At 50.0% G+C, this 19,025-nt stretch overlaps 1 protein-coding gene across 1 annotated transcript; it reads left to right on the forward strand.

Moving 5' to 3' along the window:
- Window positions 1–1,796: 1,796 nt before the first annotated feature.
- Window positions 1,797–17,225, forward strand: LOC142023577 (uncharacterized). Its single transcript, XM_075014678.1, has 8 exons — window positions 1,797–1,836; window positions 3,641–3,994; window positions 6,339–6,483; window positions 12,013–12,125; window positions 13,447–13,499; window positions 16,065–16,211; window positions 16,636–16,669; window positions 17,080–17,225. Exons 1-8 carry the CDS (start codon window positions 1,797–1,799, stop codon window positions 17,223–17,225), a joined length of 1,032 nt encoding a protein of 343 aa, XP_074870779.1.
- Window positions 17,226–19,025: the final 1,800 nt, after the last annotated feature.

The following is a 19,025-nucleotide window of genomic DNA, read 5'->3' on the forward strand; positions in this document are numbered from 1 at the left end:
CTATTCACAGAAACTTTGACAAATTCACATGAACACCTGGCACCCACAGGGGCCTGTGCCAATGAACCCCTGGGCCAGTCAGCCTTGCTTAAGGGTTCAGTAGATCTAGAGCTTATACAAATATGAGGAGAGCAGCACGGATATGACCTCAGGGGCAAAGTTCCCATCACAAACGTAGAGGAAGCACAAGATGTCGCAGCCTGCACAGCTGGGCAGGGACACTCACCTCCTTCCCACAGAAATAAGGTGGATGTTTCTTCTGCAGCTCCTTTTCCCCTTATTCATCTTCACCGCTCACATCTCATTACAGCAAGCGCCTGCAAGGGACTCAGCCACAGCATGGTCTCGGAGACATGCACACAGGGCTTAACATCAGATTGTATCTCACAAGTGGTCGCCTCCCTTTCTGCTAACCCATAACATGCCCATGAAGTGTGTTTCGCAATAAAGCTGCTTCCTCCTGTTCTACAGAGAGAGTCTCTGGAGACATCTGTCTGGCTCTCTGACTCCTGCCAAGCAGGTGCCTGAATCCTCTGCACTTATTGGTGTCGGAGAGAAAAATCCTTGCTGGGAGCTGAATGAGTGTGACAGGGGAGTCTGATGGAGAGGAGCAAGTGGGAAAGGGGTCCCCACAGGACGCTGGGTGTGCAAAAATAGCCAAAGCCACAGTCAAAGTTCCCAGTAAGCTGAGCACTTGGGCGGCCATCCGGGAGAAAGTCGGGTGCCAGCTGATTAGCAGAGTGCCCACAGCCTCCCACAGCCAGCAGCATGTGTATTCTATTGGTGGTGCACTCCTGCACATGCACACAATTTATTCTGCTCCCCAATGCTCCCCAATGCTGTGTGCACAGACTTTGTCTCCAGGTTTGGTAAAATGCCCCGATCTACCCGCATTTGGTGTGACTCCTTCCTTGGGTCTCTTCTATCTCTATTGTTCTACGATTCTATGATTTTCATTTGACTTAAAAGAATGTTTCTCTTCACTTCCCTACAACCCTGGTCCCTTGTGCATGTACGCACATGCTCACACAAACACACACACACACACGGGAAACAAGAATCCAAGTCAAAACAAGACCATCACTGGCATTTCATTTTGAACTGCTCATACGAAATAAAAATAAATCATTTCAAATTTGCTTGCAGGAAAACAAATCCTTTTCCTGTAATTTTTCAACAAATTTTCAGTTTCAGTTAAATGTTGCTCAGCAGTGCAGGACAAATTTCCACAGTACATGTTTCAACCAGATGTAAACACAAAGTAAAAACCTTAACAGGTGTGTGATGCAACTGCATGGATTCAGGTTTTGCTTCTGTTATTTAAGATGGCGTCTCTTTTCTGTAAGGCGAAGCTGCACAGGGTAGATCAGTCACATGAGATGAAATAGGGATATATGCATGTTTCTAATGAGGGTTTGTTGGTGGAGATAGACAGAAATTTCAAGAACCCCTTGTTACAGCAACTTCCGTTTTCCACTAGGCTCTGTAATAGGTCACACTGCATTGTTTAAGTATCATAAAGCAAAAACAGAACACCCTAACCACAGCAATCAAACAGCCATGCAGTGAGTAAGACATGGGCCACTTCTCTCTTGGCCTTTTCCGAGGGAAGTGAGATAGCAGAGATAAGGGAAACCCTTGCAATGTGAAGAACTAGTTTGAGAGCCTCCGTTTCACTGCAAATTCCTACAGCAGAAACCCAGACCTTGTGCTTCCCAGTTGCACAGAAGGGATTTTCCTGGAGGGAGAGTCAGCTGGAATTAACTTCCCATCAGCCTAGGGGAAGAGGCAGAACAATGAGGATTTTCCCACTTCTGGGTTGGCTGCTTTTTCCAGGTAAGACAGCAACGAGCTCCCTGTGCACCAGCAGGACTGGCCAGGCTTGTTCTTCCCGTGTGTGACTGGAAAGTGGCTGCTGAGGAGGGATTCTAGGAATGGTCCTGGAAGCTTCCCATGAGCCTGCAGGAGCCTCATGCACTGCACTGGGGACGGGAATTGCGTTTAGTCTCAGAGAGGTTGCCGTGTTAGCCTGTATCTTCACAAAACAAAAAAGCAGTCCTGGAGCTCCTTAAGGACTAGCTCGATAATTTATTAGGTGATGAGCTTGTATGGGACAGACCCAAGACTTTGCAAATCCTGATAACTGACAATAGATTAAGAGAATTTAAAAGAAAGAGAAACAATCAAATAAAAATGATGAATCAGCGCCCTTCCTTTTGTCCTATATAGCTGATTCATCAGTTTTTATTTCATTTTTTTCTCTCTCTCTTTTAATATTCTCTTTGTCTCATTTGACAGTTATCAGGATTCTGCAGATCTGAAGACGTGGGTCTGTCCCACGGAAGCTCATCACCTAAGACATTATAGTGTTAGTCTTTTAGGAGCTACTGCTTTCTTGTTGTTTGGAACTGTGTATGTTTGCCAAAGTGCCTGTGTCTGAGGTGGGGCCTGTATCATTTGCATGGCACATGTTGTTTATGTAGCTGCTCATTCAATAGGTTTTTTGCAGAGATCACCTGTTGATACAGATACAAATGTAATGCACCATCCTGCAGCTGGTTACCAAAGAGCTCCCAGCCCTCAAGGGGACAACTGGACTATCACACACTCTCTCTGGATGGCCCCAAAGAGTTTCCTCCAACATTTACCCTGGGATGCTTTGTTGGGAGGGGAAGGCTGCAGGTTTTCAGCCTTCAGCAACATCTGTTATCCTGCACATGAATTTCCTGCTGCGCCTTTTCCTTAGTGTGACCAGACCTCCCCAGGCCAAATACAGGACAGAGGGATGAGCAAGTGTCCCGGCCAAAACGAGACAGATGGTCACTGTACCAGTCAGGGGGTGGCTGCCCTGTGGAGGATGCCACATTACCGGGGAGGGGTGCTCCCTGGATGCGGAGGGGCTGGTGGGGGGCAGCAGCTGCCCTGCTCAGGCTCCAGCTCCCCTGAATAGCAGGGAGCCATGCTGCAGCCTTGCCTGTCGGGCTCTGGCTCACCCAAGCTATGGCGGGCAGGATCCAGGCCAGCCAGGCTGGTGATCCTCCCAGCTCCCCTCAAGCGTGGGGAGCTGGGAACTTGTCAGAAGCCGTGCTGGTCGGGCTCTGGCTCCCCATGGCTTGTGGAGCCAGGAGCCAGCAAACATGGGGAAATTAGCCCCTTTTTAGAAACAAATCAGGACGACGTCCTGGCACCTGAAACATGGGATTGTCCCGGCCAATACAAGACGGATGGTCACCCTGATCTTCCAGAGAGCCAGCCACCATCCGCGCCTGCTGGCAGAGGGAATACTTCTCCCTGGCTCAGGAAGGAAGGGTTGTGTGTGTCTCCCCTGGGGTTAGTGATGGACACAAACGGGACCTGGGATCCCACTGACCCATTTCACATCATGCAATCAAAGAGGAGGGGAAATCTGCCCTTCACGCTGGAGGCGGGAGGGGTGTGACTGTGGGTTACTGGAGAGGCTTTGGGGTTTTATTACTCAGCAGCCCAGGGGATGGGACACCCATCTATCAGCAGTGCCACATTCTCCTCCTCTGCTCACACCTACCAAAGGCTCCGACATCAGCACACCCATCCCCAGGGCCTTTTCTGCTTGTTCAGAAGCAAACGATGCCCCTTGTCTCACAGTCTCTGTCTCTTGCAGGCTGCTGGGCAGCGCCAGTTGTGACGGGTCCTGGGGCAGTGAGCGGCCCCCCTGGCGGGTCGGTGGCCGTGCGGTGCCACTATGAGACGGGCTATGAGAGTCATACAAAGTTCTGGTGCTGGGAAGCAAGTGGGCTAATAATTTGGCCCTGTTCCAACGGTCACATCGTTGAGACCACAGGGTCGGAGGCCGAGGTGAAGCAGGGCAGAGTCGCCATCCGAGACAATCACACCCAGCGCGTGTTCACTGTGACTGTGGAGAACCTGACACTGGCAGACGCCGGCACCTACCTCTGCGGGGTAGGAAGGTTTGGGCCTGACCTCACGCACACTGTGACAGTCACCGTCTCCTCAGGTAAATCCCTGCCCTGCTCTAAAGCTCACACCAGCCGTGTGGGCATTTCGGGGCCAGCAGCCAGGCTGGCCGGCGTCCTGCCCTCCGTCAATACAGCGCCTTTGGGCTCTACAGGGCTGCAGCACAACTCAGGTGTGGGGGCGGGGCGGGGTCTGGGGCACACACAGGTGTGAGTAAAGGCCCTGCCTGGGAGGGAACTTTTAGATCCAGGGCCAGTTTCACAGCGCCCAGCCCAGTGCTGCCCCCCACCCCGTGAGCACAGTGAACGCCCCTCACTGGCGCTGGGTGGCAATACCTGCAAATCACATGGCAGGGCAGTTCCTTCCCGCCCTGGGCAGCTCCTGGGCGGGGGGAGGGGAGAGGTGGCAGCTGTGTCGGGGGGAGGAGCCTCTGCTTTCATCCTGGGCAGGTCTCATGAATTCTGTGTGTCCCTCCCCTGTCTGGACGTGGCTGACTCATGTTGGCTCCCTCAGCTGCCAATCACTTGCTCAGGTTTAAGGGGGATCCCTGATGGATGAATCTGCTTTTATTGTCAAGGGTGGAGCTGTTAGTGCTCCAAGGGACTTGTCCTAAGGGGCACAGGCCATCATCTGAATTAGTAGAGTACAGGAGCCAGGGGGAGGGATAGCTCACTGGTTTGAGCATTGACTTGTTAAACCCTGGATTGTGAGTTCAGCCCTGAGGGGGCCACTTAAGGATCTGGGGCAAATAGATTTGTTGGGGATGATGCTTAGTCCAGCCAAGAGGGTGGGGACTGGACTCCCTGACCTCTCAAAGTCCCTTCCGGTGCTATGAGATGTGTATCTCTATATGCTTTCTTTTTAATTATATTATTAGCAGTGAGGTTCAGGCATAGCTGTGGTGTGAATTGCAAACAGGAATGGGCCAGTGCCAGGGGGTCAGAAGACTGGAAGCTTCAACCTATGGAACTTATCCCCAGGGGATGTTGCAAAGGCCAAGGTTATAACAAGAGTCAAAAAAGAATTAGATAAGTTCACGGAGGATAAGTCCAACTGTGACTATTCGCCAGCCGGGGCAGGGAGGAGACCCCATGCTGCAGGTGTTCCTAGTCTCTGCTTGCCAGAAGCAGACTGACAGGGTAACAGGGGATGGATCCCTGGATAATCACCCATTCCGTCCACTCCTTCTGAGGCGCCAGTCAGCAGAGGTGCGTCATTGTCGGAAGAGAGAATATTTGGGAAATCGACCTTCAATCTGACCCAGCATGGCAGATCTTTTGTTGTTAGGAGAGGACCCGTGTGGGACTAGCCCCCGGGTTTATGCCTCACCCCACCGGTTAAGGGGAAATATAAATATAGGCCCTGCCTGCTTAGCCCTCCTCCCAGATGCTTAAATCTCACCTTCATACACAATTCCCATTGGTCGAGCCCCATTCCAGCCCTGAAATCTCCACGGATTGACTTGTAGTATTTGATCCTGCCTGGTTAGCAGCAGCAGTGCAGCGACAGCCCCCAAGAATGAATGTAGCACGGTGCCATTGTTTACTTACTATGACGGACAAACCAGTAACCGCTGTCTCTTCGAGGCAGGAGTTCTCTGTTCCAATCATCTCCTGATGCAGCCTCTGGGCCCAGGGACTGCTCACACTTAAAGCAGATAAAGAGGGTGGAGAGAAAACAGACGTAATTTACGATTTTCCTGAAAGAGTAAATTCTGGTAGCTTTTACCCGCTGAATCCCCATTCCTTTGCTTCTTCCACCTTGTTGCCATTACCATGGGCCACCAGCCGGGGGGCGTGAAAGATAACAGGAAGGGTGGCTGCACCAGCTATGTTCTTGTAGTGTTAACACAGCAAAGCCTGGTCTGGCCAGAGGTAAGGTAAGTGGCTGAGATCCCACGCTCTGCCCCTGGGCAGTGCACTCCAAGGGGAGGGGAACAAAGATGGCAGTCAGTCACCCTGGCACCTCTCCACTTCTGGGCGGTCACAGGTACCAGGTAGAGAAGCGGCTGCTCTGAGTCCACCAGTCTGCTCCCATGGGCTGCCCAGACACCACTCTGCACATCCCAGCAGCAGAGAGTGGCTCTAGTCCGAGAGACAGTGAGAGACAGCTCCTCACCCCCAGCCTGGCATATCGCATGCCAACGTTTCCGTGCTGAGTGACAGCACCAGGCCACTTCTCGTAGCCTTAGCCAGTTCTCCTGCTGGGGCAATTCTGCCCTGTTGACTGCAGGGTTTTCATGGCACCTCTAGCCCTGCAGAGCCTGCAGGGGCCTTGGTAGAGAGGAAAATGCCTCTCTGCGGCTCTGGAGGCCTGAGCTTTGTTTATAAAAACAAGAATGTTTTGTCCCTTGGAGTCTGATTGAATCTGCTTTGAATTGACAGCGGTTCCCTCCCAAAGCCCATCCGTAAGCTCCCCGTCAACGACACAGCCACACACGTCTCCTCTCCCACCAGCATCTACTTCCACCAGGACAACTGCTGCAGAAGACTCCAGCTCCACCCCTACCCAAGCCAGCACTTCCCCTTCGTGAGTAGCAGAGCTCCAGCGAGGCACTCAGAGCGGGGTGCCTACACTACACCAGGGTGCAATCTCCCAGCCTGGGTCTGCACATTGGGGATGGGGAGCTTGTGATCACGGGTACAAATAGCTGTGCCAGCACCAGATTTCAGCCCACTGACCACTAGGGTTGGCTGCCCAAATCACAAAGTCTAAGATACATCTACGCTACTGGGAAGATCAATGCGGTCAGGGTCTATCTTCCAGAGTGCAATTTCGCATTGCTGGTAGAAATGTGCAGAACTGAACTATTTGGGGTCAGCCATTGACCCGTGTACTCCTTGATAGCGCGAGGAGTAAGGGAGGTCGAGGGGAGAGATTCTCCCATCAGCCTACGGCTGTGAAGACAGCCAGGTAAGTCGACTGCAAATAAGTGGATTCTAGCTCTGCAATTGCCACAGCTAGAATTGCATATCTGCCATTGACTTAACTCCCCAGTGCAGTGTTTCTTAGCCAGTGGTACGAGTACCCTTGGTGGTACACTGAGGTCTTCCAGGAGGTACAGCAACTCATCTAGAGATCTGCCTAGTTTTACAACAAGCTACACTAGCATTGCGTTCCTGCTGGCACAGTTCTTACACACTAGTAAAATCAGTACAATCTAAAAGTTCAGTCCAACTTGTTTCTACTGTTTAATATGCATGATTCTGAAATGTCAGTACAATAGTTCTATTCCAATTCATTTATTTGATAATAAGATGGTAGAAAGTCAGCAAGTTTTCAGTAGTAGCCTTCTGGGATATTTCTGCCAGTAGTTTTTAAGTGCCGTGTAACTTGGTGGTTTGCAAAACAAATCTGACTCCTGCAAAGGGTACAGTCATCTGGACAGGTTGAATGCACTTGTTTCAAGAACTCAGATTACCTAAGAACCATGTTTCTCAGCTGGTGGTACACGTCCACTCAGTAGTACAGGAAGGATGTCTGGGGATACTGATACATTTTTTTAAAAGTGGGTACTTAATGAAAAGGTTGAGAAACACTGCCCTTGTGTAGACCAAGCCTAAGCAATACCTATGCAGCTGTTCTTAGCACATTAGTACAAGCTCCACTACACCAGGAGGTCTGCCCAGGCTGGAAGCATCACTCCCAGCTGGCGTGTAATCACAGCCTGGGGGCTGCCTTCACACTGGCATCAGTGGAACGTCAGGGTGTATCTATCCCCTTCACAGTACTGCATTTTACCAAGCATCAGATCTGGGACTGGGAAAATCACAACTCATGGCTGCCTCTGCCCATGTCTCTGGCCTGGACACTAAACCCTAATGTCTGGCAGCATGGCTAAATGATTGCGCCTGGGCTGCAGCTCCATGAAGCTGTTTTAGGCTGTAACCTTGACCCCTCTGCCTCCTCTGAAGTGGGGGAGGAACTGCTCATTGCTTAAAGTTCTGCATGCGCTTAAAGCAATCTTGTCATTTATGATCACACCCTCCCCTACTAAACCACTAAGCAGTGCACTCGCCTGCTTCAGAAAAGAAAAAAGCCACCCTGTAGCGCTTTAAAGACTAACAAAGTGATTTATTAGGCGATGAGCTTTCATGGGACAGACCCACTTCCTCAGATAAAGCTCGTCACCTAAGAAATCATTTTGTTAGTCTTTAAAGTGCTGCAGGACGGCTGGTTTGTTTTGTGAAGATACAGACTAACTCGGCTACCTCTCTGTGACTGCTGAGTAAGTCTGTGGCCACATTGGCGTAACCCTCCCTCTTCCCCATTCATTAACTTCCTTACTGCTTGTTTCTTCCACTTCCTGCTCCACCCCAGAGAGTCAGCCCCTGCTGGCATGTCGGCGCACGTGTGACCTGAGTCAGATGCAGGCTAATCTCTAATGTTTTCCATCCAGGGGCAGAATAGATTCTGTTATGTGCATGGAGACGTGCTGATGCGCACCACCAATAGACACACACGCCTCCGGCTGTGGGTGGCTGTGGGCACTTTGCTAATCACCTGGGCAGCACCTGCATCTCCCCGGGTGGCTGCCCACACGCGCAGCTTCCAGGAAACACTGGTCACATGGGCTGCGTCTACACGTGCACGCTACTTCGAAGTAGCGGCAGTAACTTCGAAATAGCGCCCGTCACGTCTACACGTGTTGGGCGCTATTTCGAAGTTGAAATCGACGTTAGGCGGCGAGACGTCGAAGTCGCTAACCCCATGAGGGGATGGGAATAGCGCCCTACTTCGACGTTCAACATCGAAGTAGGGACGTGTAGACGATCCGCGTCCCGCAACATCGAAATAGCGGGGTCCTCCATGGCGGCCATCAGCTGGGGGGTTGAGAGATACTCTCTCTCCAGCCCTTGCGGGGCTCTGTGGTCACCGTGGGCAGCAGCCCTTAGCCCAGGGCTTCTGGCTGCTGCTGCTGCAGCTGGGGGTCCGTGCTGCATATACAGGGTCTGCAACTAGTTGTTGGCTCTGTGTATCTTGCACTGTTTAATGAAAGTGTGTCTGGGAGGGGCCCTTTAAGGGAGCGACTTGCTGTTGAGTCCGCCCCGTGACCCTGTCTGCAGCTGTGCCTGGCTCCCTTATTTCGATGTGTGCTACTTTGGCGTGTAGACGTTCCCTCGCTGTGCCTATTTCGATGTTGGGCTGAGCAACGTCGAAGTTGAACATCGACGTTGCCAGCCCTGGAGGACGTGTAGACGTTATTCATCGAAATAGCCTATTTCGATGTCGCAACATCGAAATAAGCTATTTCGAAGTTGGGTGCACGTGTAGACGTAGCCATGACTACAGAGATTCCCATCTTTGTCTGTGCTGATCTATTCCTGACAAGCAGGCTCAGCAAAGGACCCCTGTCGGAGGGGCACTAAATAAGTTCCAAGTGTAGACATGCTGCAATATCCTGAGCCAAAATATTTCAAACCCTAAGCCTGTGTCTACACTTGCTCCCAGCTTTGAAGGGCGAATGGTAATCAGGGCCACGGGAGATTACTAATGAAGTGCTGCAGTGAATACGCAGCACTTCGTAAGGCTAATTTTCCCCCGTGGCAAAATTTTGAGGAGTAAAGGGACCTTGAAGTAGTGTGAGCACTTTGAAGTGCCCATGGCTACATGCATGCCAGCACTTCAGAGTTTGCCACTGCAAAGTTGCCCTGGGGGGGAAAATTAGCCTAATGAAGTGCTGTGTATTCACCTGATTACCATGCCCCCTTTGAAGCTGGGAGCAAATGTAGACACAGCCTAAGAATTTTGAAAATCAAACGATCTTTCCCCCAAATGTTTTGTTTGCTTTGTGAGCTGTGTTCATCTAGCAGGTGGAAAGCAGAGTGGTCAGCCTCATTCGTGCTTCTAATTAGTTGCTGTGGTCCTTGCATGAGCACAATCCTGGCCTGTCTGAGTTGACAGCAGCTGCAAAAGACATCCGTTTTTGTTCACTCTTGTCAGGGCTCATTCCCCACTGGCACTCTGAGTGCAGAAAGTGGGGGCCTGCAAAAACTTAAAAACACCTAGACTGTTCGCAGGCTTTACTTGAAAACTTCCCAAGGTCACAGATCCCCTGGTCCTGGAAGGCAGGCTGCCACCACCCAGGTGGAACAAAAGCCCCCTTAACCAAGGAAGGTGTACCTGGGATTATCTCCCTAGGGGCACCCCAAGCTCTGGGGAGAGCTCAGACACAAAAATTGTAATTCAGTAGCTGACCTTTTGGTCTAAGACAGACTTTTCTTAGGACACAGGAGCAGATCAGTTGCTTAAAAACAGTGATTTATTCACAAAACAAGAACAAAATAAATCATGGGTTTCACACAGAGAAAAACATTGCCCTGGGATTCAGCTTCAAAGTTACAGGGGGGAAATCTCAAGACAAACAACAACAAAAAAGAAAAGCAGGGAAGCCAAACAACAAAACAAGGCAACAAAAGAACAGAGACAGCCAGTCCAACCAAATTCAAAAGAACCATAACCTGATCACGTCTAACTACACATTCCCCTTTAACTTACACCTTTATGACAAATTTTGAGATGGTCGGGATATTTATGGTTTTCATTCCAGTTGCCTGGGAGACATCTCCTTCCATCTTTCTCTCTGACGTCCCAGCAGACAAAACGCCCCAAAAACTGCAATTGTTCTCAGTTCAAAAAAGTCATTCCACTCCCATTGGCCTACCTGGGCTCAAGTTACCTCAGGAAGAGATTAACCCCTTCCCTACTGGTTCATGACAACACTGGAATTTAAAACAATTCAGGGCAACATCTCTGTTGGTCTTAGGTTTTTGTAAAAGTTTTTACTTCTAAATTCGGGGCTACAAGTGATGGGACACTGTCATTTTAAACAAAAGCAGGTGTTTATTACCTAAAAGTAACAGTGGATTAAGACCATAGAATCCCTAGTTCCAGGAATAAAAGCTAAAGGAAACCAAAACATTTAGTGGCTTTGATCCTGCAAGCCTTGCCACACGTTTTCTCAACACGAAGCATGTTTATAATGTTAAGCAGTGGATCAAAATGTTTGGAGGACTGGAGAGTAAATACCATAGAATTAATGAAAATCATAACATGTAAGTTAAAGTACATGTTCAGCAGCTATACCGGGGTCAGCAACCTTTCTGAGGAAGAGTGCCGAAATTTGGCCTTTTGACCTCTATTTGGCTCTGAGTGCTGGTGATACTTTATAAAGTCACTAACAGTCCCACTTAAAATAGCTTCATTCTTAAATAAATGAAGATGCAGAGCTTTACCACTGAGGTGGTGGTTGGTAGCATTAGCTGATCTTCTGTTAATCCACAGGCGGCTGGGATTTGAGCAAGCTCCCAGCTGCCTGGGGAAGGAGCGGTGGGGCTGAGCTCCCACCTCACGTGCCAATAAAAATCAGCTCTTGTGCCGCTCAGCGCTTGTGCCAGGGGTTGCTGACCCCTGAGCTATGCCTTTGACTGCTGCTCATTTCTGCTAATATCAAAGATAAGACTTAGGAAAAAGAAACAGATAGTTCACTAAGTAGCTAGCTATGCACATTTCCAGGCTGTGTGACGTCCAGTGTCCACATAAAACACTATTGATGATAAATGAAACGTGAGGCAGGGGATCACCAGACCGATGCAGCTTTGGACATCCTTAAAGTTCCCCTCCCAGCATCAGTCAGTCAGCGGGGCAGGAGGAGCCCCAAGGAGATCCAGACCAAGCTTCACTGCGTAAATAATACGGCAGTGGTACAGAGACAGCAGGCTAAAAATAACTTCCTGATATATATCTCCTCCAGTGCACTAATCTATGGCCTGTGTCTGGCTTCCCCCTCCCCCTCCCCCTACCTCGCATGCATAGGGCACAGACCACGCCTGCTACATCAGACTCTTCCTGCAGCTTGCAAGAGATTGCTGGCTACACACATTTATATTTGAGACAGGTGTCAAACTCCTTGTGTAGGTGACCCGAGTTAGATTTAGTTTAGACAAGAGTATTCATCTGCTGACCTGCAGTTCCTGGCCCACAACACACATTTGCTCCTGTTGAATTAGCAGCTGAAAGAGAAAGCATGGGAACAGACTTTCTCTCTTTTTCCAACAGGACCACAGATGACACCATCTTCCACGTCCTGATACCATGCAGCCTGCTGGTTGTCATTTTGCTCCTGGTCGCTGCTATAGTGTTGGTGAGAGCATTGAAGAAGAGGAAGAAAGGTTAAGTGAAATCCTGTGTGTGTCCTCAGCCAAATTACTGTATTTCCGATCCTGAATCTAGGCCCCTTGCTGCTTCCTCCAATGGGAAAATCCAGAAGTCAGCTACAGATATCTGCGGCATGTAGGGGAGCTGCCAGCCAGAGGTGGAAAAGTACTCCAAAAGCTACTTGAGTAAAAGTGCCGCTGCTTTCACTTCTGGATACTCGACTACACTCCCCACCCCCCACCCCGCCAAAAACAGCAGTAATTTTATTCAAGTAACTTTTGGGGTTTTTCAAATTGAGAAAAATTCTTGTTTCAAAAATTATGCAAAAACCAATCAAATGGTAAAAATGGTCAAAATTGAAGAGAAACATTCAGCTGTATTTAAACAAAATGTTTCATTTAATCTGAAAAGAACCTATTTCAATTTTTTCTAAATGCCAGCTCTCTTACAGCTGTTATTAGAACTACTGCTGGGGCTTAGAGTCTGGCCCTGAACACTCAGATCTCCATCTTTCTCACTCACTACATGGGAGTGTGACTAGAGAGCTCAAATGCGCTCTGATCAGCACAGGATCTGGCTGTCTGTGGCTAGTGGTGGATCATTTCAGTGTCAACTAGTACCACTGGATCAGCTGTTACTTGTGACATTACAGGGCTCTATGGCAATGTAGTACCCAGAGGGTGAGACCTCATCTGGGGTGAGTGAATTCTCTGCTCTACAGCCTCAGCTGAGCAACACCTAGCCTTTGGCTCACATGGTAGAATTCAGGGCTGTAGAGCCTCTACTTGCAGGTTCTATTCCTGGTGGCAGCAACCCAGGTCTGTTGGCGTTACAGTAACTCTACAGACACTAGAATGCAGCTGTTGTAAGCTGTGATATTTTGGACTATTTTCATGTGGGAGCTTTCGCTAGCAATGAAGGATCATTTCAAGTTGTATTGATTGGATACTTTTATGCTCATATGCCTCTGCTTGGTTTGGTTCAGCAGGCTAGACCCTCACCATGTCTAAATAGAAGCTGGATTTTGGTTCAGAGTGCTGTTGTATGCAGAGGGAAGGTTGTCACTAACTGCTGGAGTAGACCAGATCTCAGCATCCAGAGAACAGACCCACTTCTTTATGGATCAACAGCACAGAGTTATCCTTGACTCAGGGGGCTGGTTTTCCCATGGCACTGCAGTTTAGATACACTTCTGGTCCTTTGACTTCAGTGTGTCCCCCTGAATAATTGTTACAGTTCAGTCCCGCAACTAAATGCTGCAAAGTTGTTAGATGCATAGTTACTCCCTCATCCATTGCTGTTATGCTAATTTGATCTCTTTCCTGTCTCATCCAGCTCTTTCAGGAGCATCTGTGCAGAGGGAAAAGAAAATCAACTTGTCAAATTTGGTAAGACAAATTACAGTATGTCCTGGTAACATCTCCTATGAATTCTGTCCTAGGGATGTGTAATAGGATGGTGAGCGAATAAAGCAATCAATACCTTACAGGTACTCATGTGTTTAATTTAATTTACTACCACCCCGTTCTGGTCACCTTAACATTTGCTTTCTGGTTTCTGAACCAAGTTTTCTACCAGTAGGAATGTTTGATTAAACAGTGAATTTTAAGCAAATGTTGCAGAATATTCACAGAAAAGGGCATTTTGAATTTGCAAGTATGAGTATTCACCGGGTGATCAACACTCTGGCTCACCCTTGCCAGTCAAGGAGCTGAATTGTACCAGGTGACTCATTCACCAAACTGAAACAGCTCAAAGTTTCAATACTAGCAGCAAATTGCTCAGGAATAAGTTACAGACCAGAAATCAGTCAGAGAAGTTGTTCTTTTAAAACTAAAAACCACTTTGCTCTCTTCATGGAAAACCAGCCAAACTCATCAAACAGTTGAAACTTTTCACCAAGCCTCTCATGAGCCTTTAGCCACCTCAAATACTGAGACAGGAAAAGATTCTGCTCAGTTCAGAGGCAGAAATTTTTCAGCTCCACTTTACTGAGGGCAGTGAGCACATCTGGACTGGAAAATACAAATTTTCTCACGCAGCCCCCAAGACAAGGGACTGTGCCAAAACAGAACCTAGTCACCAAACCATTGTGGTGTCTAAGTCAGTTCTCAGGTAGCTAAGAAGCACATGTTCTGAACACATCAGCCCATGGACCTCATGTCTTGTGGGAAAAGCCAGAGAATGGGCCTTCAAGAGGGACCATTCTCAATAGACTGACAGATGTTACTGAATTGCAACAGAGTGACCTATTGTCTCATTACCAAAAAAAGAAGCAATCGAAAGGGGGAGTCTCTGAATTCACGCAGGAAACTGACTTGGTTACTCAGACCCACTGGTGACAGGAAAATTAAAACAGAACAATGAGCCACAATAGGTGGCTGCAATGGGGCTAATGCTGCATTCTGTGAGCCTTTCATCGGTTTCATGCTTTTATTTACCAGTAGCTCAGAGACCTGTTCTCAGTGGTAGCTTATGATGAAGAGAATATGAATGAAGTTCATTCGGAAAAACTTCATAACTATCAGGGTGGTTAAGACCTGGAACAAATTGCCCAGGGAGGTTGCGGAATCTTAATCGTTGAAGATCTTTAAGAGCAGGTTCGACAAACACCAGTCAGGGACAGACTAGATGGAGGTGGATCCTGCTGTGAGTGCAGGGGACAAGATTTAATGACCTCTCAAAGTTCCTTCCAGGTCTAGGATTTTATCTTTCCGCTATAATAAGCAGTCTGAAGGAAATAAAGCGTCAGGAACTACAAACATCTGTTCTCTAGTCACACCGGTGTAAAGCCAGAGTGACTCCACCACATACCTACAGGCCAGATTCTCTCCTGCATTCGGACAGCACCAAACCCGCCAGCCAGAGCAAAGCCAGCGTATCTGGCTTTCAGAATGTCACCCCAGCATATGGGAAATCCCGAGTGGGGCAAAACTTGCATCTTATTTCAGTTCCACTCCCCGCTCCTGCAGCTCTCCTGGGATTTTTCCCTTCCACCAGTATCAATTGTATCCACATAGTAACCGTCCTGGGCTGGATGTTCCCAACCCCAGGACCGCTAAGCTGTGCCCATCTTTGTGCCCATTGGCACAAGGACGTCTGGCAATTGCGCACACAAATCAGGCAGGTGCACGTCCGTAGTCACATGATTTGTACAGGCAAGCGTAGCACAGCAAGCGCACGTCGAGCGCAATGCTGCACACCCAGTTTCGCACATGCCCCAGGGGTTTTCCCTGTCAGTCAGCCCCAGCTGGTGAAGGGAGTTTTATTGTTTCAGAGTGTGGCGAGTTTCTACAGCCAGTCTCCTGGAAACTGGGGCACGGCTGTGACCTCATTAAGGCAGCCCCATGCCCCCATCAAACGAGACTGCTGACAGGAGGATGGCTAGAAATGCCCAGGTCCTATGGGCCGAGCTATGTTGAGGTTAGAGGTGTGCAAATCTATGCACATGCCTCACTGAAAGCCAGCCTCTTCAGACCCAGGACCTGCTGACCCCTTAGATCCCATGGTCACATTCCCAGGCTGCAATTCCAAATGAAAATGTCTTTATTGCGTAGGAGATAAGCAAATTCCTGGCCTTTGAAAGCTCTTGCTCTGGGTCACTGGTGAGGAGATCCTGTGACAACCCCGCTCAGACATGGGAAGTAGCAGTGCAGCCCACAAGCCGGGCCCACTACTGTCCACCCACCACCCCAATGACTTTGCTACCCACTGGGGTCCCACCAGCTCGGGAGTCCAGACCCCTGTCCCTGGAGGCTCCACTGCCAGCCAGGGTCCTGCCACCAGCCTGGGGCCCGAGCCTGGAGTGGTGAAGGGCACCAAGAGGGGCTCAGCTCAGCACCCCGCAGCCTAAATATAGTTCCGGAGCTGCTGCCACTCCAATAGCAACACTGTCAGGGTGACTAAGCATTGGATCCCCCAGGGTGCCTGAACTCAGCTCCTCCTTGTTTCAGGCGGCTGGGAACCATGCAGCAGGTGGCAGCACAGACTACGCGGCTGTAGATCCTCCTGCAGCCACCGACCAAACAGGATTTTACAGCAATGTGAAGATCCCGCCTCACTCAGCGAACCGCTGTGAGGACATCCCACTCCAGCCTCAGGTAGGGAGACAACAATGCGCCCAGGGCTGCGGCGAACTCAGGGCTCAGAGCGAAACGTGTAAGGAGACAGGGAACTCGCCTTCCCGCCAGCCCAGTTCTGCTGCTCTTCCTGAGAGTCCCAAGCACTTCAGTGGGGCTACCTACGTGAGGGAGAGCTGCAGGTGGCCGCTCAGCATAGGAACCTCTCTGGTGTTCACACCGGGGTAGGCTAGCTGACCTAGTCAGTCTTTCCGGGGAAAAGAGTCTCTTCCTGCTCTCTGCTAGAGCCCCTCTGCACCTCCCTTCATCCACTCAGGATGGCAGCCAAGAGAAGACACAGGAACCCTCCCTGGCTAGCCAAGCACCGAACGCACCCCCTTTGAGAAGTCCATCCCCACCCCTCATCCTGCCCAGGTCCCCACTTCCTCAGAGTCCTAGGCAGAAGGCCAGCCTTCCCCCTCAATGCCAGCTCAGTGGAGGTGCCCCACAGCTGAGTTCACAGGCCCTTTCCTCGGAGCCCAGAGTGAGACCAACAAAGTATCTAGGGCCCTGATCAGAGTAGAAATCTAGGACCTGGGTTAGCTGACTTGTACAGATGGATTTCTGTTCCCTTTTCTCCCCCTCACTTCCTTTTCCTGTTTGTACAGCGCAGCCACAGGGCAGGGCTGCCGGGCTACACCTGGACTGCTTTGCCTAAAAGGGGTAGCAGGCCCAGCCGCTGTAGGGATCTCAGAGACATGTCCTCAGTACACAGCCCTGACAAGTCACTTGGTAAAGGGACCCACTGCAGTTCCTGACGCCAGAGTCGCCTTAGCTGCTCTGATCCGTGGGCCCCTCTTCTGGCTCCTTCCCTCTGATCGGGGATGTTTTTGTTCACAGGGAACTGAAGAGATTTCTTATGCCACTCTGGCAATTTCCACCCCCGACCAGCAGCCCATCTATGCCAACGTGGAGCAGCACTCCAAGACAACACACCCAGCCAATCCCCCTGTGGAATCTGTGTACAGTGCTGTGAGGAAAAAGCCCAAACACTAACCCTGGATGTGCCAGGATGGGGCCTGCATTGGCCTTACCCAGCCTGCTTGAGCTCTACCTGGCCAGCTTTGAAGGAACAGGTTTTAGAAGCAAACCTGACAGCTGTTGCAGGCAGAGGCCCCACAGACACTCCCAGCCTGTAACTGGAGCCTTTTGGTTTGTACGACAGACTGGTGGCCAGGTGGAATTGAACAGCTGCTGTCATCCCGTCAGAACTGAGTTCAAAGAACCTATAAACTGGGCGAGTCCCAAGGATCTGTTCACCAGGACAGGAGAGAAATGATGTGTCTGTTTGAATATGATACAGCTGGTGCGAGAAGGGCGCTTAGCAGGATCTATGAGGCAAGCCTGCCTGCAGAGCTGTTTCTCCCATGTCAGGAGAGAGGGCAGCTTCCCTGTCACCACCTCTGAGAGTAAATTAAACTGGAAACAGACCCAGACATTGGAGAGATGGGATGGAAAGATAACGTATATGCTCACAGATGTTCTTGTGAGTAAATCTCCCAGGCTCTTGAATCACATCAAGTCTGACACCTACATCCCAGCCTGATTTCAAACAGAAACATAAAGCCCCTGGAACTGAATTATGAGCTGGTTGGATGTAGGATGCTCACTCTCTGCAGAGCAGAGAAATGCAGGGCAGACACAGGCCTCTGGGTTGTATCTATGTGTTGGGAAAGACTGGTATTGTTGAGGTTGCCCAACGCTTCCCATTACAAGACCCAGGTTTAATTGCTTAGCACTTTGCCAACTTTCAATTTTAAGTTTCCATTCCAGGTGTCCACCTCAGAACGAGGTGTGGTTTGGTTTTGCTTGTAAGTTTCAGCCATTGCTAAGAACAAGGCTAGGAATGAATATGTTCTGTTGCAGTTAGGGATGTTAGCGGTTAAACAGTTAACTGGTAGGAGCTGGAGCAGCCGCTTGCCCATCACGAGCAGGAGGTTGCTCCAGCCCTGGAGGGCTGTTGCCGGTGGGAGGTGCTCCAGTGTGGCCCAGTCTATGGCAGCTCTAGTGGGGAGGTCACTGGGCAGGCTGCTCTGGCTGGAACAGCCTCCTCAACCCACTCTGCCTTGCCTGTGGCAAGCCAGAGACTGGGACTGCTCCATCCAGGCTGGAGTGCCCCCCATCTGCAGCAGCACTGCTGGCAGGGAAGCTCCAGCTGGGCCAGAGCAGCCCTGGTCCCTGGCACACAACAGGCAGGGACACTCCAGCAGGTCAGAGCAGCCCTGGTCCCCAGTGCACTGTGGAAAGAGGAGTTGGGGGCAACTGGAGAGAGGGCCTCCCCAGCCAGCCCCACTTTAATTGGTTAACTGGTTAAACCTCCTGGTTAACCACTTAACCAATTAAACAGGATTTTACATCCCTAGTTACAATGTTTTAAAAAATTCTCTTGGCCTTCTCCTTCAGAAGCTCTAATACCCCCCGACTTCAGAGCGAGGACTAGAAATCTGGCAGCCGGTGGCCCTTGTGTCAGGGACTTGTCTTTAGCTGTTGCTGGGAAAATCCAGCCAAATTTGGCCAACGTATGATTCTCTGAAAAATCTGTGTACATGCTCAGTAGCAACTTCTTCAAATTGCGCAGGCCACCTTAATTCCAGCATCACTGAGTGCTTGATTTTGCAAGCTTCATGTTCTTTAGCAGAGGAGAAGCGAGCCCACAGAAAGCACAGTAAGGACCTGCCAGACACCCATGACACATGCAACAGATGCAGCAAGGACTGTCACTCTCATGTGGGCCTTCACAGTCACAGTCGACGCTGCAAACGATGATGCCAAATGGAACTACGAAGGGCACGATCC

This window comes from Carettochelys insculpta, chromosome 20 (assembly GCF_033958435.1).
Source record: "Carettochelys insculpta isolate YL-2023 chromosome 20, ASM3395843v1, whole genome shotgun sequence".
NCBI classification, from domain to species: domain Eukaryota; kingdom Metazoa; phylum Chordata; order Testudines; family Carettochelyidae; genus Carettochelys; species Carettochelys insculpta.

Excerpts from the sequence above, each read along its gene's own strand:
- LOC142023577 (XM_075014678.1), top strand. The coding sequence starts at position 1,797 with ATGAGGATTTTCCCACTTCTGGGTTGGCTGCTTTTTCCAG. Across the intron at positions 13,500-16,064 it reads AAATCAACTTGTCAAATTTG|GCGGCTGGGAACCATGCAGC; the intron begins GTAAGACAAATT and ends TCCTTGTTTCAG. Across the intron at positions 16,212-16,635 it reads ACATCCCACTCCAGCCTCAG|GCCAGCCTTCCCCCTCAATG; the intron begins GTAGGGAGACAA and ends CCTAGGCAGAAG.